Here is a 23,109-nt window from a genome sequence, read left to right on the forward strand (position 1 = left end):
CTTGGCAGTAGTTAGTTACAGATCTTTGCGCGCTCTGTAATTATTTTCAGTAGCCAAATGACAAAAGGCAGCCCAGCTCTAGTCTCTGCTCTCAGCAACTAGCTTGCCATTTTGGCACATACTATGCGTTGCAAAGGGCTTCAAGGTGGATTTAGCAAATGCCCGGACTCTCCTTTCTTGACTTCATAGGGACTGGTCCAGTAAAGTTTGTACAGATGCATAAACAGTTATCACAATCAACAATGCTGCTTTGAAAGCCTGCACAAAAGAACTGGGTGGGAGGTTTGTCGTTCTGCCCCTTGAGGCATTCTGGTTCCAGTGATTCCTAGTGCCTGGTGAAGGTCAGCGGAAGCCTCTGTCACACAAACATGCTCTAGGCCCAGCTGATCATATATAAAGCAGCTTTAAGGACACTTCCACCAAAAGTAAGCATTTATTAAATACAAGAAAAGCCAAAGAGACTTCTGAAAAACAAGTGGCAACTAACCTTGCAATGTTATTTCCAGGGGCAAAGCACTGTGGTGGGTTTACGGAGGAAAGCTAAGGTTGTATCTGATATAGTTGAGAAGGGACAACAGTTCTAAGGGGAGACCTTCGCAGTAGAATCGAGGTGTGGAAAGCAGAGAATAAATTAACGAAAAAAAGGCAAACAAAACACACTTGTCAGCTTGGTAGCTCATCTCCCTTGGGCAGAAGAAGGAACTTGGAAGCCCCTTCTGCACAAGAGGAATGGCATCCCTTGGCTCACTTTTCCCTTTTGTACAAAATATTTACACGTTTGCTGTAATTAAATACAAATTAAAAACTACAGTGCTTTAAACCCATCTCCAAATGAGCCAGAGATCAGGCAGCCTGCAATTCATCATCTCAAGTAGTTTTAACTTTCTGTAGGTGAATGCAGCTTGGAGGTCACAGGGTTGCTGTTTCCAGGCAAAAGATTAAGGAGCAGACAAGTAGTAAGATTTCCCTTTTAGCCTGGATTTTTCATACCTGACCAAGAGCACTTAAAACAGGTTAACAGTGTGTAATAAATAGCAAAACAGATGCCTCAACGTAAGCTTAAATGCCTCAACATCCATATTCTCTGCTGTTGTTAGGACAGCTTTACATTCGGAATGAATATTCAAGTTAAAAATAAAAAGTCACAACCCAGAGTATTTAGTGAGAGACACTCTTACTGCAGACTATATAGTCAATGTTCATACAGTGAACAAGAACCAATTTGATGGGTTCAGGAAGTCCAGGGCAGATTTCTTTGCCACTTGCTCAGTCTTAGCAGCACCCTTTAACTTGTCCCTACCTGCTCTTCCAAAATAGGAATCCACAACGCAGATGGAGGGCTTAAGATTTGGATACAAAATGTTCCCAAACAGAAACTCCATTTACGCCGGGCAGGGTGTAAACACCATGGAGGACATTTTGTTTTGTTAAATGCAACTATAAATAGTTGGAATAAATATACATCAAGTCACTTTACAGCACACATGCTTCTGGGCCGAGGGGTGGAGACTCCCAACGTCCCTACGTCCTCGAGGAGGAAGCAGGAACGGCAGCAGCAACAGCTTCCTCATATTCACAGCTGGCAACAGAAAGGTCTGTGAGGTATTTGACTGAGCGAGAAGTTCCCTTAAGAGAAAGCTGGGCAATTCCAAAACAAAACAAAACCAGCCAGATTTGGGTGAAGCTCAGCCCAGCATGTCCTTCACGCGACATTTGTTTTTCATCTGAACACATTGTGCCCACTTTGGCCAGAAAATGGGCAAGGCTCAAGAGCTGAAAGTGATACCTAAACAGGTGTGAGTTGTTCTTCTCTGACAATGGAAGTTGGAAGCCAAGATCTAACTCTAAAAACAGGCACACTCCTCCTTTCACACTCTTCCCCGAGCTCCTTCCACACACCATGGCAGCCCAAATAATTACCAGTATTCACAGCTATATACAATAAATACAGCTGTTCCGTTGCTACAGGCAAGCAAAACTATTCTGACTCTTGTCTCCCGCCAGGCTCTAGCTTACATCTTGCAAAACTGCGGGCGAGGCTTCCGCAGGGCAAAAAAACAAGATTTAGAACCAAGTACTGGCACTTAAACTCCTACATAGCACTGCATCTTGGGTTTGAAGGCAACCCGGAAATGGATCAATCCAGCAACACTACCTTCTTCAGGACCCACAACACTTCATATTAGTAAAGGGGGGGAAATGTATCTGCTTGATGGGTCTTGAGGCAGGGTGCACCTTGCAACAGGCCCATTCCACCCAGCTCCGCTCTTGTGTAGCTCCCTTTGTGTAGGAACCCAGTGGAAAGCCCAATGAAGCAAAAAAGAAAGCCACAAAACAGAGCGGATCGTGCCTGTAGCTTTCCCCCAAAAGAGTAAAACATTACCTCGGAAGTCAGACGCTTCTCATCTCCCCCACTTTCTGGATGCAACATTTTAGTAATAATAATTTCCAAATGATCATTTCTGAGTACAAAAACGTCACAGTGCGTCCACTGGCTTTGCTAACTGTAGAGAGCCAAGAGGCAGGGCCGGTGGATTTTAGCCACTGAACCACGTCTGTGTGTGTGCAAAAGAGTAATTCATACTTGTGGTGTGATGGAACCCAGAAACTTGTTTCTATAGACCCTCTCTTTAATGAAACGTGTGAATTGCCACCAAAACCTGGAGGTGTGGAATGCTGTGAAGTTACCACCCGCATCCCTGGAAGGGAAGATTTTCAATCATTGCCCCAGTGTGGATTCTGTTGTGTGTCAATGGCTTCTGTGCGGCAGCCGCTCCATTTTTGCACTCAGAAATGATTGCGGGGAGAACTCTGCGTTGAAAGCTTCATTAACTTCCCATTCAGTGATTAGCACTATTCTAATTATGAAAGAAAGGTAAGGATCTCAAGGTTTGTGAGCATCAGTCTGTGTACTAAACTTACTCTAGAAATATTTCACAAACAAGACAACCCATCCACCACAAAAGCCTACAAGTATGAAATGGAAGCCTCCCTGCAAGTGCCATTGCAGAGGCAAAGGTTTGGAGGAAAGAATCAGCCTTCAACTCTCGCCTTGTCGCCGTTCGGTGTCAATTTTTAGCAGGAGCCTCTTCCAAGGACTTCCACAGAGATGCCCGTTGCCTAAAGATGTGCAGCAGCTCAGCCGCTGAGAGGGTCTTCGCGGTAGTGGATGGCGTACCGGAGTTTATCCAGCATTATCTCCAGGGAGGAGTATTGAGGAAGTTTGATCATGAACATGCAGGTCTCAACACGAATGTAGCGCGAGTCTGGGGAACCTACAAAGAACCGCAGAAAAGAAGAGGCAGTTAAATCTGCTCCGTAGGCAAGAGCTTTTTTCCTTCTTAGTAGCTCTTGGTAGGGACGCGGGTGGCGCTGTGGGTTAAACCACAGAGCCTGGGACTTGCCGATCAGAAGGTCGGCGGTTCAAATCTCCACAAGGGGTGATCTCCTCTTGCTCTGTCCCTGCTCCTGCCAACCAAGCAGTTCAAAAGCACATCAAAGTGCAAGTAGATAAATAGGTACTGCTCCGGCGGGAAGGTAAACAGCGTTTCCGTGTGTTGCTCTGGTTCACCAGAAGCGACTTAGTCATGCTGGCCACATGACCTGGAAGCTGTACGCCGCTGGCTCCCTCGGCCAATAAAGTGAGATGAGCGCTGCAACCCGAGTCGGCCACGACTGGACCTAATGGTCAGGGGTCCCTTTACCTTTACCTAGCTCTTGGTACCTTTAAGACATTCATTCTAAACTCTGAAACCAGACAACTGAGAGATCTGGAGGGAAACCAGGGCAAATATATGGCAACTCCCATATATAAATGATGCTTCAACACCTGAGCTGGAGAAGAACTTTGTGTATTTGCTTATTCTCTTCTTCCCTCCCTCTGGCCCTTTCTTCTCTTGCATTGTGTGTCTTGCACAGTAAGCCTTTCTGTCAATCTATATACCACTTTCCTGATGAAACATCAAGGAACTTTACAAACACAGCAAAGCAAATTAATGCCCCCAAAAGTCAAGAAGGGTTTCACTCCCATTTGGTTCAGTTGCTTTGAAAGTCAAAGTGATGTCAGAAGCATAATCTGATCTCATCGCAACATTTCGGGACGTTCGCTTGTCTGTCAACTTAGTCCTCAGCTTGGTGAGATTCGGTAAAAATACTCATTTCCCCAAAGGCGCAAACAAAGCTCTTTCAGAGCCCAGTGGCCCATTCACCTGCAGTGCCATCCGGAGGTGCAATTTTCATGGGGTATGGAGGGACATGCGCAGTGTCTGGTCCGCCATCTTTGCAGGGACAGGTGAAGGGGATGCGCTCCTGGTTGCAGGCAAATTTGATGAACTTGCAGAGCTCCTCCTGTGTGAACATCTCTAGCGCCCCCCAGAAAAACTCAATGTGCTGGTCGGTCTCCATCAGTCCCACTTGGTACATGGTGTGTGCCTGCCCACCGCAAGAGACAAAGGGGGAGAGGTAGAACAGTTATGACGCAAGCGGGAGAAGTTCCTGAGGACCCCAAACCTTATGGCTCTTTCCCCCCACCAAGCTTTCGGGATGATTCTGGCTCATTTCCACCCTCTGCTACCAGAATCATAGCACTGTATTGTTGGACTTGAGTCATGTTTTAAACTGGATCCAATATCTAATAAATAAAGACTCCATGCTACCGGATTCTTCCAACCCTCTGGACGCAGCTACAAGGTTTGCATAACCTTTGGCTGGGGAAGGTTCCACTCTGCAGCCTGGGAAGCAGCAACGCACCTTGAGGAACTCCAGGTTGATGTAGGGGAGGCCGCAGGTCCTCAGCTCCATCTCCAGGGGAGTCAACATGGTCAGAAGCTGCAAAGGGATAATGGAGCCCAGGCCAGCCCTCACGGCCGTCGCACACTCTGGATTGTGCAGCTCGCGTAGCCTCAGGTTCCGGATGGCTGTTGCATAGACATCCTTGTTCTCCCACCTGAGGGGAAAGAGGCAGACAGTCATGGCTCCAGGGTGAGACTCTCGCCACACTCCCATGATGCAGCCTCCCCCCCTACTGCCCACACACAAATCCTTTCGACCCAAAGACCCCTGCTACTCACACAACCGGGATGTGCCTGCCTCTGGTGCACAGCTCCACTTCTTCCCCCGTCATTGTCAGGTATGTGAACTTGCAGCTCGGTTTGTTGGGGCAGTCAGGGCTCTCCATCGCAAGGTGCTGGGTAGCAATTTCAGCACACAGGGCCTCCAGCTCCGACTCATCGTTCAGCTAGGACAACACCAATAATAATAATAATAATAATAATAATAATAATAATAATAATAATAATAATAATTTATTTATACCCTGCCCTTCCCGGTTCAGAAAATCAGGCTCAGGGTGGCCAACAACAAATTTAAAACACTTAATTGTAAAAGCAGCTAAAATACAGTATAAAAACATGAATAACAATAAAATTCAAAGTTCAGAAATCAGTTTGGGGGAAATCCATCTAATAAGCATTAGATAGTCACCAGGGCTGGCTGGCTGAATTAGTCCTACTTGGACCAGCAAGGAGGCCAGGGGAGAATTAGCTGTGGGGTCTCAGAGCAGGTAATCTTCATAAAAGGGGAGGGGGAGGGAACAGAAGGGAAATAAAAGATCAGGCTGAATTCAAATTAAAGGCCAGGTGGAATAGCTTTGTCTTACAGGCTCGATGGAAGGAGGTTAAATCCTGGAAGGCCCTAGTCTCATGGGACAGAGCATTCCACCAGGTCGGAGCCATCACTGAGAAGGCCCTGGCCCTGGTGGAGGATAGTCTGACTTCCTTAGGGCCTGGGACCTCTAAACTATGATTATTCATGGACCTTAAGGTCCTCTGCGGGGCATACCAAGAGAAGCGGCGCTGTAAATACGAGGGGCCTAAGCCACAAAGGGCTTTAAAGGTCAAGATCAGCACCTTGAACATGACCCTATACTCCACCGGGAGCCAGTGCAACTGGTAAAGCATTGGGTGAATATGCTCCTATGGCAGGGACCCCGTAAGGAGCCTCGCTGCAGCATTCTGCACCCGCTGGAGTTTGTGGGACAGTTTCAAGGGCAGCCTGCATAGAGCGAATTACAGTACCAGAGAGGAACGTGACAGGATCTGGCTTGGCTCAGTCTTCCCAGGCAAAGCAAATGCCTCAATGCCCTGGCCTACATGATCTGCAAAGTGCAGCCGGAGTGCCGATTGATGGGACAACAGCCACCAGGCACTGTGGGAGGACACCTGGCCTTGGCTCACTGAAGGAAGACTTACAGAAATGAGAAAATTGTTAGGGCACTGCGAAGACTGGAAAAGGTGCTGAGAAGAAGGGCAAGAGGACTTCTGGAGCAGGCAGGAGAATCAGGCAGCTACTAGCTAGGGGAGGCTAAGGCCCTGATGAGTGGCACCTCCAGAGTGATGGAGCCAGAAGGGACAGAAAACAGGGTCCATCCATTTTTCCTAAACCTGTTCTGGGCCTTTCCAGAAACACTGAGGTAGCCAGTAAGAGTTGTACAGATCTCTTCCTGCCCCACTTGCCTTGGGCCCATGAGGATGGGCAGGCATTTAGGACTCCTGGGTCGCATTCAGGAGCACTCATTCTCTTTCAGACACACTAGCTCCAATACTTCGGCCACCTCATGAGAAGAGAAGACTCCCTGGAAAAGACCCTGATGTTGGGAAAGATGGAGGGCACAATGAGAAGGGGACGACAGAGGACAAGATGGTGGGACAGTGTTCTTGAAGCTACCAGCATGAGTTTGACCAAGCTGCGGGAGGCAGTGGAAGACAGGAGTGCCTGGCATGCTCTGGTCCATGGGGTCATGAAGAGTCGGACACAACTGAACGACTAAACAACAACAGACATAACTTTGGCATGTATTTATCTGTGATGTCATTGAGGAGGTGCTCCTCAATTGCTGAGTCAGAACTATGACACATGTTGTAAGAAAAAACTGCTCCTTTAAGACACAGCACTCTGCCTAAGTTGTGAGCCAAGAGACAGGTGCTTTTTGGAAATGCTGCGAAACGGAGCAGCAATCTTGAGTTTGGCATTACTGAGAGAGACAGGGAGTGCGCACATAACAAATAGCTGGTTAAAACTGAGCGGAACTTTTGACAGTACAGTTCCCTGGAAGCCTCTCTCACCCATTCCTTCCAGAGAGGCTTTTGCAGACATTCCTGGTGGATTCTGCATTGACGGTTAGGAGTTCTTTGCTGTCTACTGGTCAAGCGTGTTGTGCATATATTTGGAAATGTATTATTTATACAACTTTCAGCTCATATAAAGCACTCTGAGCATTGTAAAACAATAAAATATTAAATCGCAAATTAAAAACTCTAAAGACAAACAGATAAATGGGGCATTTCTATCATTTGGGTGCATGCACTTTCTGATCTGAGCACTTAGAGGCCTTGAGATTCACACTGTTAATCTATGGATTATTTAAAAGGGTGGTTAACACAAGAAGGGCTGTAGATGCACAGAGACTTTTGGTGGGGAAAACCCGTAATAAAAGAACGTTGAAAATTTCTAGCCTCACTTTTTGGTGCACTGTAAAGCACAACATCTCCAGGCTGCTTGGCTCTCCTGATTCTCAACCTGCAGTCTGACCTACACTCAGCCCCACTGAATTTCCCCAGGATGCCACCAAAGTAGACAGAGTGATGAAAGGAGACCCACAATCAATCCAAGATAGATCTTGGCTGAAACAATCAGGACTCCCTTTTATAGTCTGTCATCCAGCAGCTTCTACAGGTGACTGAAAAGCAGGGGAAGGGGAGGAAGCACCACTTACATTTTCAAATTTCTTGATGTAGTTGTAGGTCAGTATGTCAGCTTCCTGGAGGTCAACATCTGGATCTAGTGATTCTCCAACTAAAGTCTTCCAGAAGGAGGGCAAGAGATCCAGGGGCAAGGGGACGTCTGCCCGGATGGCAATGCCCAGCAGTTGCCCGAAGAAATGCAGCAGCTGCTCCTCCCCATAGCTGATGGGGCTGGGTGTCAGGATGTATTTGCCCTGAGGGTGGAGAACAGCATTAGCCAGGAAGGCAGAATCTGATTAATTTATTCATTAAAGATGTATAGTGGTACCTCGGTTGTTGAACGTAATCCGTTCCAGAAGACTGTTGGACTTTTGAAATGTTCAACAACCGAGGCTCAATGGAAGGTCTGTGCAATCCATTGAGAAAATGTAGAAACACGCCTTGGAAGTCGTTCAACTTCCGATGTGTGTCCAAAAATGGAAGCAATTACTTCCGGGTTTTTGGCTTTCGAAAGCCGAAACGTTTGGCTTCCGAGATGCTCAAAAACCGAGGTTCCACTGTATTCCTCTTTTCCACTAAAAAAGGAAGGGTTTCAATGATGTCCTATCCAGGGCCGGCCCAAGACATTTTGGCATTGGAGGCAAACCACGAAATGGAGGCTTCCACCACCAGGGAAGAAGGGGTGAGCGAAGAGCCACACTGGAAACAAGGGGGGCCAAACCAACTTTATCCAACAGTTGAAATAGGAATCCAAGGCTATCATGGGGCAGGGGGTGGGCAGGGGCCCACTCTGAACCATGCTGAGCAGGTGCAGACCCTAGGAGACCCCAGAGGCAGTTTCCTCCCTAGACATTTCCTCCCTAGACATGGAAGGAGACCAACAGTGCCTCCTACTCACTGAGAGGCCGCTGCAGAGACGGGGCATGGAGGGGGTGGGCCTTCCATAGAGATGGAAGATCCAGCCTCCAAGAAGTGTGCTGCAGTCATTGATGCCACTGCAGCGGCAGCAGAAGCGATGCATTCCTTGGAGTCTGGATCTGCTGCCCCTGTGATCCTGCTGCATGAGGTGGTCGCCTCACCTTGCCTCATGAGTGGGCCGGCCCTGGCCATATCACAACAAAACGTATGGCGCCTTCCTGTGGCCAGCAGCAGTGGCAGCAAGAGCCCAAATCAGCTGTAGCATCACAAGGGTGGCGGTAGGCAGCTCCCCCTTCTTCTGCACTGGCTTAGCATAAAGGTAAAGGTAAGGGGACCCCTGACCATTAGGTCCAGTCGTGGCCGGCTCTGGGGTTGTGGCGCTCATCTCGCTTTATTGGCCGAGGGAGCCGGCATACAGCTTCCGGGTCATGTGGCCAGCATGACTAAGCCGCTTCTGGCGAACCAGAGCAGCGCACGGAAACACCGTTTACCTCCCCGCAGGAGCGGTACCTATTTATCTACTTGCACTTTGACATGCTTTCGAACTGCTACGTTGGCAGGAGCAGAGACCAAGCAATGGGAGCTCACCCCGTCATGGGGATTCGAACAGCCAACCTTCTGATCAGCAAGTCCTAGGCTCTGTGCTTTAACCCACAGCACCACCTGCGTCCTATGGCTTAGCATAAAAGGTAAAGGTACCCCTGCCCGTACGGGCCAGTCTTGCCAGACTCTAGGGTTGTGCGCTCATCTCACTCTATAGGCCAGGAGCCAGCACTGTCCGCAGACACTTTCGGGTCACGTGGCCAGCGTGACAAGCTGCATCTGGCGAGCCAACGCAGCACACAGAACGCTGTTTACCTTCCCGCTGGTAAGCGGTCCCTATTTATCTACTTGCCCGGGGGTGCTTTCGAACTGCTAGGTTGGCAGGCGCTGGGACCGAACGGCGGGAGCGCACCTCGCCGCGGGGATTCGAACCGCCGACCATGCAATCGGCAAGTCCTAGGCGCTGAGGATTTACCCACAGCGCCACCCGCGTCTTAGCATACCTTGTTTTTATTGACTGCTGAGCTGGGGCAGAGCAAGAGGAGGGAGAGCAGTGAACTCTGGAGCTCCTTGCAGACCTGCCACAAGAAGTGACGGAAGGAACCACCTGGAAGGAAGGAAGATGAAACTTTGAGAGCTGCGCAGCTACAGCCAGTCATGGTGCTTGGGGTAACAACCCCCCAGAAAGGAGTCCTCTTAACCAGTCAACTCAACTTGAGCTGCTGGAGCCAACAGCCATTTGTTAGAGAGAGAGAAAAAAACCTGTACAAAATTTTAAAAACAGTTTTCAAAGCCATCACCTTACAAAATAAAGTTCATTCTCAAGAGACTACACAATAAATGAGATGTTGCAACAAAAAACAAGCTGATGCAGAGATAACACAAAGCAAATGTCCTGAATGCAAACCAGTTTTCCAAAGGCTGCCAAATGAAGGCAAAATCCATAGGTTTAGCTGCACACCCGGCAACCCTTAATTTATGAGTCAGTTTCTCAAAAATGAAACAAACATTAATTTATTTGAACCAAGTATTTAAAGAAAAAACCTCCTTTCAGCCCTGTGATATGATTGAATGGGCAGCTACTATGGTTTACGTGTTAGGTCTGTATTTGACCCATCAAAAAGTGATAGAAGACAGAGTTTGGGGTATTAAGGCACTGGTGCCAACTAATATTTCAGAAATTTCTTTCATTGCCTCTTCCCAAAATGTGTGCACATTTGCAAGGCCTGCGCCAACAGGTCTCTCTTTTGCTATATCCCCTCCAATGCACAGGGGTGCCTATTCTAGTTATATGTGTAAGGTGGACTGGGGTCAAGAACCATCAACAGATTCTTTTTAAGGTGTCTTCGCAGATATTTGCGGGGACAGATCTAAAAGGGGGAGGAAGGCACCGTTTTCCTGAGTGGGCTGTATTTGAGGCAGGAGATATACCGTGATGCCTTCTTGCTGAAAAAGATCCAGGTGAATTTTCATATTAAATATTCCCCGCTAGCTTACTTAAGTGCTGGTGGCTTGTTACTTCTGAAAATAGTTGCTGCAAGTAAAATTTCTGGCAGCCCATGATGAAAAGTAGAAGCTGCTTACTTGTGCCATGGACCTCCTCGCCTGTGAAGCGAATGTTGAAGGCATAAGTTGGGTCTCCCCCGCTGGCCAGTTTCACACAGAGTTGTGAGGATGGCACGCACGCCAGCTGCCGGGCGGCCTGGCAGAAGTAGGAGTTCTCTGAAGAACGAATCTCTCCTGTGCAAAAGCAGGGAGAGGCAAAGAAATGAGCTTGGTGTGGGCAGGAATTTGAATTCCATCAGCTCCAAAGGCACGCTTCCTTCCTTCCTCCTCCTTTGCTTATTTCTACAGATACAAGCAAAGAAGGACTACCATACCTCCAACAATTTCAAGCGGGTCCAGGGTGATCTCGGGGGCTGCATGATCTGCCGTCCTTTGCACAGTGGCATTTAGCACTCTGTTCATGACAGCCACTTTTGTATCATAAAAGATGAATCCTAAAGGAATAGACACAACAGTTCTTTGTTTGTTAACCTTGGCGGGGGCAGGGGTGGGAGGGGGGAGAGAGAGAGAAGCAGACACTTGACCAAGATGGCAGTTTAGGTCCTTAGCTTCTGTTCCAGCAGAGTAATGAAACAAAACCACCTTAACCAAAAGAAAACAGAACAAAAACAAGCAGTACTCATTTAAATGTTAAAGAAAGGCGCCCTGGATATGTATTTTGAAGAATAGATAAGCTCTAACTGATTCACGTTAAGATTTCACAGCAACCTAACAAGGGCACCGAAAACACAGAAAACAGTCAAAAGCTTCTAAGATCACATCTCAAAAGGAAAATTAAACATGACACCTCTGAAGCACCAAAACCTTGTGATGAAAAAGTGGCAGAACTGACAGGAAAGATGGGAGTAATTAAAGCAGTTTCTGAAAAGTTTGATATGTGAATGACTTCTTCACATTGGACTTTGTAGTGGTGGGAACGACATGATTTTAGTTTCCTGCGTTAGCAATAGGATTATTATTATAACCCTCCAGGGATCACCCGGCCACCTAGTCCATGAGAAGCCCTGACCTTTGGCCTCTTGGAGAAGCGCTGCAATGCTGTTGGTGTACATTTCCGTTTGCCGGAGCTCCACTAGCGGTAGGAAGAATGTCTCCAAAGTGGTGTTGAGGGACTGGAGTAGAGCAAAGCGCAGGCGGAGGCTTTCAATGGGGATGTCTGCAATTGAACAAAGATGTCAGGAACTGAGAGGAAGGGGATGAGACAAAGGATAAAGGCATTCCCAGCCGGGCCATGAGCTCCTCAGCACACCTGCCCCCAAAACTGGTCCAGGCACCCAGTATCTGGGAGGAAGAAGGACCCGCAGCTCAGAACTTCACACATACTCAGCAGGCAGGAAACGCGCGGGTCAGCAGTGTCAGCTGGGTCCAAGTACACTTCATGGGGGTGCAGCCGAGCCGGTGTAATTGCCAGGTGGCGGCAGAGCCGGTTAATGTACTGAACCAGGGCGACTTCCATTCCCAAGGACCACTTGCGGGATGCTTTCTGGGCATGTCTGGCATCGATGCAGGCACACCTGGAGGAACAGGGGCAGATTGAACCCTGCACAGTTGTTGAGCACGTGCATCATAACAAATGTTTTCAACCAGGCACTTGCCAAAATTCACCTCTTGATGGGGCAGGTGTGAGTTGAGTGGCATTCAGCTCCTCTTTTGCAAAAGAAATTTTTTTTTGGGGGGGGGACGTTAACATATATGAGAGAGTGCTGGAGGTGAAATAGTTAAACAGGTTGCCCAGTCAGGACCCAGGGGGGTGAAGTCAGTGGGACTATAAAGCCAGCTCTGGGAGGGGCAAAGGAAGGAGTCGGTAGAGGAGTTCGTTGGGAGTTGGGTGGCTGGTTGGAGTGGGAGTGAGTTGGGATAGAGTCTGTGGGTAGCCGTACAGCTTCCGGGTCATGTGGCCAGCATGACTAAGCCGCTTCTGGAGAATCAGAGCAGCGCATGTAGCAAAATAAGCTGAGTCAGGAACAGTTAGGGGCTAAGAATATCTGAGAGGTGGTTTAGTGAGTGAGAGCAGGTAGCGGAGCGGAAGTTATAGGTTTGGATAGGTACCCCATGAATGTGATTGACTAATACCATTTATGAAACCATACGCTTGTTAAACTGCAATAAATAAACAGAAGTTTATGTTTCAATTTAACCCTGACTGGACTCAGTATTGTCCCAGGTAGGGCCTGGGTGGTGGCAGTGAGAAATAAAGTGGTGGCACAGAAATCAATAGACGGTGAAACGTCCGGGGGCCCTGTGTGATCGCCACAGGGGGAAGAAAGCCAATTCTCTACCTTTCAAAATGAAGGTCATAACCACATGACAAAATGGCTCGCCACACGCTACGGATGTCCTGTTTTGCCCGGTCAATGACAAATCTGTGAAATCCATCTAGTGTCAGGTACTTCTCTTCAGGAACTGAAATGGGTGTGAAAGGGAAAGAAAGTATTCAGTGATTGTGGGGAGTTGGGGGGGAAGATGCAGACTCCCCACTGCTCTAACATGTCATTTCCCCCACTCAGCATCTAGTTATTCAAGTTAAAACACCTCTCCTTCTATTCTAGCTTGTAACACAAGCTCTCAAATGGCATTCATGTGAAATTTTTAAATTATGCAATGAAATAATTTCAAGGCAGTAAAGTATAAGGGCCACACCAAAGAAGAAGGAATAAATCTAATCCAAATGTTGAAAATAAAGATAGCAGGACATGCTATGCTGCAAAGGCTCTCCAGGCAACTGCAAGTGACATGGCTTATTAGAAAGTTATATACAGAGGGGGCCACTCAAACTGGTGGTGATAATACTCAAAGCAAGACCTTTTCTGACCAGCTTAGGGCATTGAGGCAATCCTGTGCAGTAGACAATAGAAGGCGTGACTTTTCAAGATTCTGGACCCAGGTCACACCACTGCAACAGCCTCTCCTAGCTGTTTTTGTATTTTTTTAAAAAACCAAACTCCTAAAAAGACGTCCAAAGGGAAGGTTTATACTGGCAGCCCTTCTCAACCTGTGGGTCCCCAGATGTTGTTGAACTACAACTCCCATCACCCCTAGCTAGCAAGGCCAGAGCTCAGGGATGATGGGAGTTGTAGTCCAACAACATCTGGGGACCCACAGGTTGAGAACCACTGGGTTAAAGGGACCAAACTAACATTTGATTCTTGCGTACATTTTACTCCTCCTTTTCTGATAATTTGCCATCATTACTGTTTTGTGATAATGTATTTATAAATATGTAAATAAAAAACAAACAAAGGTTTATGGGTTGTGAAATAAGCACAGGCACAACCTGCATAAAACCCTGCTCCTAAGGTGCTCAGCACTGGAGCATTCTGGCCTCTCTATGACAGGGCCAGCAAACTCATGGCTCAGCCACCAGTTCCTTGGCTTGACCTTGAGCAAACCACTTGCTCTCACCCTGGAAAATGGGGAATGGCTATTTTGTTGTTGTAAAGCCATCCGAGATAAGGACTGGGACGTTACATGCTTCCTAAGTCCTAAGTACATCTACTTGCTGCAAATATACCGTGGTGCTGGAGGAACTCTCTTCTGAATGAACGTGTATGAAGCCAGATGAGCTTATAGCACCCAGAATGTAAGCCAATGCTGGCTGACATTTCCCTCTTTTGCACAAAGGTGCACTTTAGATGCTGCAAATGTGTTGCCTGGAAAGTATTTTTCACTTATCTCGCCGAGAGAAGCAACTGGGCAGAGTGTTTCTGCAGAGGCCTAAAAGAGAAAACGGGCAGCTACCCTCCTGTTTCTTTGTGGGAGACTTGTCAGGGTCCTTTTCCTCAGACTTGCTTTTCTCTGGGGATTTGGGCTTCACAGTCAGCTTCTTCTCACTCAAAGCAGTCCTGCTAATGTGAGGAAAACCTTCACGTCAGAGAGTACTTGTGCAAAGCAATTATATAGAACACAGAGATAATTCAAAGCATTTTTTAAGTCCCAGAAAATACCCAGAATGATGAATTGTTGTTGTTGTTGTTGTTAAAGTACAGTGGTACCTCGGTTTCCAAACACCTCCGTTGTCGTACATTTCGGTTTTCGAACGCCAAAAACCTGAAGTAAATGCTTCCGTTTTTTAACGTTTTACAGAACCCGAACGTGTGATGCAGCTTCGGCTGAGTGCAAGAAGCTCTCGCAACCAATGGGAAGCCGCACCTCGGTTTTCAAACGTTTCGGAAGGGATTCCATTCAAAAACCTAGGTACCACTGTATCATCATAATCAAACTTATTACTCTAGCAGGTCCCAGGGAGGGTTATGACAATTTAAAATTCAGTATTAAAAACAGTGAAAACCGTCACAGGGATAGGGTGGGTCCTGAAAACACACTTCAGGGGTCAAAGGCCAGGATAAAGACGTGCACCTTCAGGATGCGACGGTCACCTCGAGGCTTGACTACTGTAATTCGCTCTACACGGGGCTGCCCTTGAAGCTGTCCCAGAAACTCCAGCGGGTGCAGAATGCTGCAGCGAGGCTCCTCACGGAGTCTCTGCCATGGGAGCATATTCACCCAGTGCTTTTCCAGCTGCACTGGCTCCTGGTGGAGTACAGGGTCAGATTTAAGGTGCTGGTTTTGACCTTTAAAACCCTTCTTGGCCTAGGTCCCTCGTACCTACGGGACCGCCTCTCCCGGTATGCCCCACGGAGAGCCTCAAGGTCCATAAATAGCAACACCCTAGTCGTCCCGGGCCCTAAGGAAGTTAGATTAGCTTCAACCAGAGACAGGGCCTTTTTAACTCTGGCTCCGGCCTGGTGGAACGCTCTGTCTCATGAGACCAGGGCCCTGCGGGATCTGATTTCTTTCCGCAGGGCCTGTAAGACAGAGTTGTTCCGCCTGGCCTTTGGCTTGGAGCCAATTTGATTCCCTCCCCCTCTTTCTTTTTTCCTTTCTCCTCCTGCGATGAGGCTACATTTTAATATTTTAATGTTTCAATATTTTAATGTTGTTTTTAAAGTTGTATTCATTCAACTTGTTTTTATTATTGCTTGTTAGCCGCCCTGAGCTGGCCTTGGCTGGGGAGGGTGGGGTATAAATAAAAAATATTATTATTATTATTATTATTATTATTATTATTATTATTATTCACCAAATTTTAAACAAAAGTCCTCAAAGCAGTTTACAAAAAGAGATGAACCTGATGCCCACTGCAAGGAGTGCCGGACCAAATCCAGAAAGAGGCTTTGACTCAGTGGATGGCTTTCACGCCGTGCATGACTTTTAGTGAGTCCCCCCGCATCCGCTTCCCCTTAAGCCACTTCCTGCATTTCCAGTTGGGGACTGAAGTGCCAAACCGAGAGGCGCTTCAAAGGGCAGCTGCGTGAAAAGCGTTGGGAGCATAGCCAGAGTGGTCAAAGGATCTCACCTGACACTGTTGAGCACTGCTTTCTCCTTGGAGGGGGGTTTTGTGACGGGCCGCTTGGTGCTCACAACATTCACCAGGTGCTGCTCTTTGCCAGCCTTGTTGTACTTGCTCTTGTCAAACTTTGGCTTGGGAGCCCCGTATTTTCTCAGGATCTTCAAAGCACAGAAGGAAAGAACGGTGAGGGCTGCAACTTATAAGGCAAGGCTGAGCACATTTGCCAGAAAGAAGCCCCCCCAAGTGGGCTCCTGAGATCAGGAGGAAAAGGGTTCACACAAGGAAACACAAAAGAAATATTTCCCCTAGTCGCAGAGCTTCTCTTTTGGGCACGGCTGCCACTAAAGCACAGAGCAGAGCGATACAACATTTAATGCCAACCTGGGTGAGCTGATCCTCAAGAACTTTCTTTGGGGGGCGGACATTGGTGAAGAAGGTGTGCAGCAGGTTTCCTGGTGTCTGGGCATTAATCTGCTCTTTGCTGAGGTAAATCTCTGTCACTTTGGTCGGTTTTGCAGGTGTCAAGCTCAGCATTTGCTCAGAATGGAGGCAGCTTTTAAATATTTCCGTGAGGACTTCGCGGGCACCTGGCACAAGTTTGTCACCTGAGGGAAGTCAAAATATTAAGAACAGCCATAGGACAGAGCCAGTACAAGACCAAAGACATGGAAACTTGTGGAAAGACCCACTGCATTAAGGACTCAGGTTACTCTTGTGTCGGTTTTTCACATTTCTGTGCAGAGGCCAGGCTGTCTATTGTAATTTTGTCAACAGAATGAACAATTAGCTTTTGTATTGCATTATGGTTCATGTTTATTTGTTGATACACAAGTTTGTAATGTGCTGCAATTAACTGTGCAGCAATTTGTGCAGCAATTAACTGTGCAGCAATTAGCTGCAAAATATTTTTCTTAAAAAAAATAAAACAAAAGCCAGTACAAAACAGCTTTCTTCTTGTTTATCCAACACTTAAACCCATCTTTTTAAGAACAAGGCCTGAAGACTATTTAATGGGTGTTCAATTCGTTAATCGCTGCCAGAAAACGTGTGCTTCTTGTATCTCTTGTGAAAGGCTGTGGCATTGGGCTTCAATTCCCATCAGTCTTGGCCAGCGAAGTCAAAGGTTAGGGAAGAGAGGACTTGTAGTCTAACATCGGGCCGCAGCTTAACAGTCTGGATAACTGAACTCCAGCAGTGCCATGAATGTGGCTCACCTCACAATGGCAGCAAAACCTCTTGCACAAACCCCAATGAAATGAAATGAAGGTCTGTTTCTCAGACACGCATAAGACACATGTAGCATGAGTGCAAAGTGCTTTCAAAACATAACTGAACACACACCTTTGATGGTCTTGTCATTGAAATAGGCTTCAAGTGCAGGACTCCCTTGTGTATCAAACAAACTCTGATTCACAGTTGAGACAGTTAAAATCTCCTCCGTCGACATTTCCATGAGCTCATCCTCTTCATCCAGACTCGACAAGCCAATCAAATCGCTGCTGTTAAATAAGCTGGCTCGGATCTTTTCTATCTTGGCCCGGGATCGTATCTATTTTCAACAAACACAAACATCTAGGTAAATTTATGAAGGTAAATGACTTCTTTTCAATCAATAGCTAATGCTTCTTTTGATCTTATGACTCTGAATTCTTGACCTGCTTTACATCCTCCTCTACCCTTTCCCACTCACTTCTGACATAATCAATCTGCTCTGCCTCTTCCAAATCCCAAATTCTGCAAAAAAACAAAACCAAAACCAAAACAAGATGAAGAACCTGTTATATATTTTAGGACCCACCCAACTGCAAATTGTTTTAATCTAATTTAATGTTGTATTTTTACAGTGCTGTAATCTGCACTTTGACTTTATGGTGAAGTGCTGGTAAGAAATTTGTTAATGATAAATAATAAGAATACTATGAAAATGAAATTAAACGGCTGCATCGCCACAGTCCATTTTAAGATGGCTGGGTACCAATATAGTAATATCTTTTGCATTGAAATATACCTCATCTTACAAGGCAGGAGAGCCACCATTATTACTTTTTAACCAGGCCTAGGATCCACTGAGATGAACCAAAGTCTGGCCAAGGCCCACCCTCCCATCATGTTATATAGCTGCATGAAAACACAGCAAAGAGTTCTGTGGCACCTTATAGGCTAATTCATTGTAGCCTGAGCTGCTTTTGTAAGGCAGAAGCTTAGTTAAACAGATACACTCATGAACTCTTCCATCCTCAGCTTTTTCATAGTAGAACAAATTAATCTTTACGGAATCACAGAGTCTCTTTGCTGTTTTGTCTGACATACATGCAAGCCTCCAAATGCGATGTGGTTTGTTGTGACTCAAGAGAGATGGATGTACGTCTCCTTTCCCTCCCTGCTGCATGGAACAATCTTAACAAATGCAGAGTGCAGGAAGCAGGTTCGTCATAGGAAGCAAACAGATTTACCAATAATCTTTTAATTCAAGCTGCCTCAAGCACATACTTGTCAGCTCTTCACACTAAGAGGTAACTTGCACTCCACACTAAGAGGTACCAAAGTTACAACTAATTGTACAATCTGTGTCAATAGTGTCAGCTTGTCCTATCCAGATCAACCTGCTGTGGTGCAATTATGCTATCCCTTGTCTGTCATGTTAAGATTACCCAGGCCCCCCATCATGTATAAGCAGAGGAGACACATCCTTCTTGCCAAGATCTGTCTTGCAATGACAGAAGAAGAAGAAGAGTTTGGATTTGATATCCTGCTTTATCACTACCCGAAGGAGTCTCAAAGCAGCTAACAATCTCCTTTCCCTTCCTCCCCCACAACAAACACATTGTGAGGTGAGTGGGGCAGAGAGACTTCAGAGAAGTGTGACTGGCCCAAGGTCACCCAGCAGCTGCATGTGGAGGAGCGGAGACGTGAACCCGGTTCCCCAGATTACAAGTCCACTGCTCTTAACCACGACACCACGCTGGCACCACACAGGAAAAACCTGGTGATAACACCAATATATATAGAATTTGGCTGGCTGTTTCCTCACTCTCATGGAGACCACCTTTTAAAAAGTGGGAATCCTGCCTCCTTGCCCTAGGTGACACATAAGAGGGTGGTGGAAGCTGATAAAGAGGAACAGGGCAGGTCTCCAAGGGCTAGTAAGGCTACCCTAAAGGGTTGGCTCCCCTACCGCTATACCTTCTTCTGTGGAAAACAATTACCTCCACAACTGCAAAGCCCTTGATGGGCCTCGGGGTGATCGGCTGGCTGTCCAGAGATGTAACAGCGTACATAGACCTGACATCCGACACCGATGCTGTTTCCACATTGTCAAGCTGCTCCCCGAGACTCCCCAGGCTGCCCAGACTCCCAGTGCTGCAGAGTGAAAGGTCTGAACTCTCCTGGCTGGAAACCACACGTGGCTCCAGCAACCCAGGCGGAATGACCATCTCCAGGCCAGCTTGAAACTGGTCTACAGAGATATCGCTAATGGTCCGTGAGATCCCCTGGGAGCTACAAAGAGAGGCTCGGCTGGTGGAAGCAGAGGCACTGATGCTCATGGCAGGCGTGACGCTGCTGGAGCTGCTGATGTCCAAGCTGTCCACGCTGCTGGAGACCACAGGCTTGTCCATCTCGGTCTTACATTCCCCTCCCTCCGCTTTGTCCTTGGCTTTCTTAGGCTCCTCCTCCTGGAGTGAAATGTAGATCTCATCTTTGAAGACACCGCCGTGGGCATTGCAGGCCTTGCGGATGGCGCTCCGCACAGTACCTTCTTCCAAGTGGGTGGGGATCCCCGAAATCACCAGCAAGCGGCTGTGAGCAGTTGTCCCAGCCAAGGCCTGGCAAGCATCGGCCACGGCATCATTGGTCACGCCCAGCCCCTGGGGATCCTTCTTTGTTAGATGCCTGAGGATTATCAGCAAGGTGAGCGCCCGATGGAACCACAACATGTCCTCTGGCTTGCTCCCGCCGATGCTCAACAGAGCGGTGTCTGTTTCGGCAGCTCGGGATGAAGTCCGCTTCCCTGAAGATGTTGTCTTCTCTCGCTTCATTTTAACCTTTTTCCTCTTTGACAGGAGGCTTGGGCTCTGCGGGGTCTGCCCAGGAGACGATGAAGAGGAGGAGGAAGAATCGCTTAGATTTGGGCCGCTGGTCGAGGACATCACATTGGCTGTGATGCTCATGTTGATCGGCAAGGTTACTTCTGCCACGGCCAGGCAGACCTCCATCAGAGCATGAAAGTAAGTGGAAAATCTCCCCTGGTCAGCTCCTCCAACCCCAGACCCGCCACAAGCATTTCCAGATGCCCAGTTTTGGGTTTCTTCATCGTACAACCTGTGCAGTTCTGACTGGAGAGCCATCAGCATGGCCAGGCAAGGGTTGAGCTGAAGCGCAATGGAGGAGGACAACCCTGCTGGGTTCTTCTTCTGCTCTAAGCCATGAATTTTGCGAAGCAATTCAGCTAGGAGATGAAAGAGCAGTTCCTTCACACAGGCTGCCATGTTGATTGTCCACAGGAAATTCCCTAGAAATGTGCAAACAGAATGGGGAGTCAGGTTGTTTTTTTATTTACTTATTTCATAAAATTTATACACAACTTGACTGTAAAAAAAGAAAACTCAATGGGGGTTACGGCATTTACAGCAGAATGTACTCCTATTTATAAGTAAGTTTAGAGGTTAGCAGCCTAAAATGGAATATGCTCTTTTGCTCCAGCTTGTGCGGAAGCTGTAAAGACAGCACCCCATCCTTAGCTAGCCATGTCAAGAGTGCTCGCCTCCAGCCTGCATGCACTAAAGAACCAAGTCTTATTGTTACCAAGGAAAAGCAGGAGCAGAGACTCTGGGCCTCCCCAGAGCTCAAAAGATGCCATGTTATAGGACATACCGTATTTTTCGCTCCATAAGACATACTTTTTCCCTCCTAAAAAGCAAGGGAAAATGTGTGTGTGTCTTATGGAGCGAATGCAGGGGGGAGGCAGGTGGGAAAAGCCCCCAAGAGCCGCACACAAGCTCTGTGTGACTCTTGCGGGCTTTACCCCAGGAGGGAGAAGAGACTGACTAGCCACGTCAGTCCCTTCTCCCACCTCGTAAAAAAAGCCCACAGGAGCCGCGCACCCTTTAAAGAGCGTGCCGCTCTTGGGGGCTTTTCCCTGAGGAGGGAGAAGGGACTGGCTGGCTGCGTCAGTCCCTTCTCCCAGCTCGTAAAAAAGCTCGTAGAAGCCGCGCGCTCCTTAAAGGGTGCGTGGCTGCTGTGGGCTTTTCTACGAGGTGGGGCTCTTGGGGGCTTTTCCCCAAGGAGGGAGAAGCCCCCAAGAGCCACACACACACTCCACGTGGCTCGTGAAAGGGAGCGATGAGCAGAGCCTGGGATGCATACAGACTCTGCTCAGCACTCCCTTTAAATAATATTTTTTTTCTTGAGTTCCCCCTCTAAAAACTAAGTGTGCCTTATCGTCAGGTGCGCCTTATGGAGTAATAAGGTAGCTGGTGTTGTGCCTCCCCAGAGCCATGGACGTTGGTTGCATAGTGTAGGTTTCTGGGTGGCAGGAATTGGGTCTCTTTAACAGGGCACTGAAATTGACCAAAGCCTATTCACCAGAACTGGAATCCTAAATCCTACGAACTGCTAATTCTCCATATTCTCCTTATTTGCCATTCATCATTACCATTACCAAAAAGAGGGCAAGGGGATGGGGGAAGAGAGAGAGAGAGAGAGAGAGAGAGAGAGAGAGAGAGAGAGAAAGGAAGGAAGGAAGGAAAGAAGGAAAGAAGGAAAGAAGGAAGGAAGGAAGGAAGGAAGGAAGGAAGGAAGGAAGGAAGAAAGAAAGAAAGAAAGAAAGAAAGAAAGATCTCTGCTGCATCCAACTGGGGCTTTTAACTCTGGGCAGCCCAGCAGGGAGGTGGCCACAGGGTGGCACATTGTCTTAATTTTTTTTAAGCTCATGGCATTGGGGCCATTTTGCCACTGTAGTTTCCAAAACATTATTCTATTTCCCCACCCATGGTTGTTTGTGAACAACAAGGAGCTCCATTCTCACCAAGGATTTCCACCACTTGCAAGAGAACTGAGGCAGGGATTGTGTCCAGCTCCTCTTCAGATTTTCCGTCGCCATTCTCGAGTTTCCAGGTCAGCAGCTGCTCTGCAAATGCCATCGCCAGGGGAAATTCCAGGGGAAGGGAGTGCAGGATGAGCACAGCTCCAGGAGGCGGTGACACTCCTTGAATGAGACCCACAGAAATAAGTTCGCTTTCAGCAATGGTGTTATATGCATTATTAAAAAGGAGACTTGTGGTAAAGAAAAATCAGCCCCCACCCCTTTAGCTTCCCCAAGGAAAAATCCTTGAGCAATGGGTACCTCCAGAATTCTCAAAGGCAAGGTTTAAAGAGTGGGGTTTTAAAAAATCAATTATAACATGATGAGAATAGCTCTTGGGTAAATTAAGATCTCTCAAGCTAGTATCTCAGATCCTGAACAATATTGCTCCAGCCTCTATTCATGACATGCAGCTATGATCTACTGCTGCAGTTATCAATCCCTATTCCAAAGATGCTTTTGTGTGTGCATTTTAAATCTTACCAAGTTTGATGTGGACCTTGTCTGTGGATATGATGACGGAAGGATACTGATTGGTTGTGGGGGGTGGCGTCAAGCCTGTGTTGGTTGGAGAAGCATCTCGAGGGTAGCACACAGCCTCAATGAGGTTCAACTGGCCACTCCTCTTCACTTTGTGACCAAGGCCATAAACAAGAATCCGAGCCCAGGGAGCCTTATAAAGTGAGGAGCTACAGAACAAAAAGGAAGGTTTGCTAGCGGTGCAGCACAAGAAGCTTTTAGGAAAACAGACCCAGTAGTCTCATCTTCAATTGCTTTGAAAGCTCCTTGGGGGCAGGGGTTTATCATGTCACCTGAGTTGCTCTGTAAGGCAACAGGACTGTATCGCTAGTGACATTGTACAAGATACTGTCATTTATCATGACATACACTTCTCCCTTTCTGTAACCGTG

The 23,109-nt window shown here is 47.4% G+C and overlaps 1 protein-coding gene across 4 annotated transcripts in view; it reads right to left on the bottom strand.

The window, feature by feature from the left end:
• Window positions 1-414: 414 nt before the first annotated feature.
• HECTD4 (HECT domain E3 ubiquitin protein ligase 4) overlaps window positions 415-23,109 on the bottom strand; it is a 114,527-nt gene continuing 91,832 nt past the window's right edge. For 3 of the 4 annotated variants that reach the window (XM_081202859.1, XM_081202860.1, XM_081202857.1), the window contains exons 59-76: window positions 22,682-22,887; window positions 22,142-22,321; window positions 19,323-20,626; window positions 17,458-17,665; window positions 16,498-16,721; window positions 16,123-16,274; window positions 14,505-14,611; window positions 13,046-13,169; window positions 12,090-12,280; window positions 11,776-11,922; window positions 11,081-11,200; window positions 10,785-10,940; window positions 9,704-9,807; window positions 7,772-7,993; window positions 5,070-5,236; window positions 4,750-4,945; window positions 4,209-4,431; window positions 415-3,275 (exon numbers count right to left, since the gene is read on the bottom strand). In XM_081202859.1, coding sequence (XP_081058985.1) covers window positions 3,139-3,275; window positions 4,209-4,431; window positions 4,750-4,945; window positions 5,070-5,236; window positions 7,772-7,993; window positions 9,704-9,807; window positions 10,785-10,940; window positions 11,081-11,200; window positions 11,776-11,922; window positions 12,090-12,280; window positions 13,046-13,169; window positions 14,505-14,611; window positions 16,123-16,274; window positions 16,498-16,721; window positions 17,458-17,665; window positions 19,323-20,626; window positions 22,142-22,321; window positions 22,682-22,887 — 4,168 coding nt within the window. In that variant the 3' untranslated portion in view covers window positions 415-3,138. The remainder of the gene's footprint in view (window positions 3,276-4,208; window positions 4,432-4,749; window positions 4,946-5,069; window positions 5,237-7,771; window positions 7,994-9,703; window positions 9,808-10,784; window positions 10,941-11,080; window positions 11,201-11,775; window positions 11,923-12,089; window positions 12,281-13,045; window positions 13,170-14,504; window positions 14,612-16,122; window positions 16,275-16,497; window positions 16,722-17,457; window positions 17,666-19,322; window positions 20,627-22,141; window positions 22,322-22,681; window positions 22,888-23,109) is intronic. The other variant, XM_081202858.1, reaches the window with a different exon arrangement.

This window comes from Podarcis bocagei (genome assembly GCF_964188305.1).
Source record: "Podarcis bocagei genome assembly, chromosome: 7".
Lineage (NCBI taxonomy): Eukaryota > Metazoa > Chordata > Lepidosauria > Squamata > Lacertidae > Podarcis > Podarcis bocagei.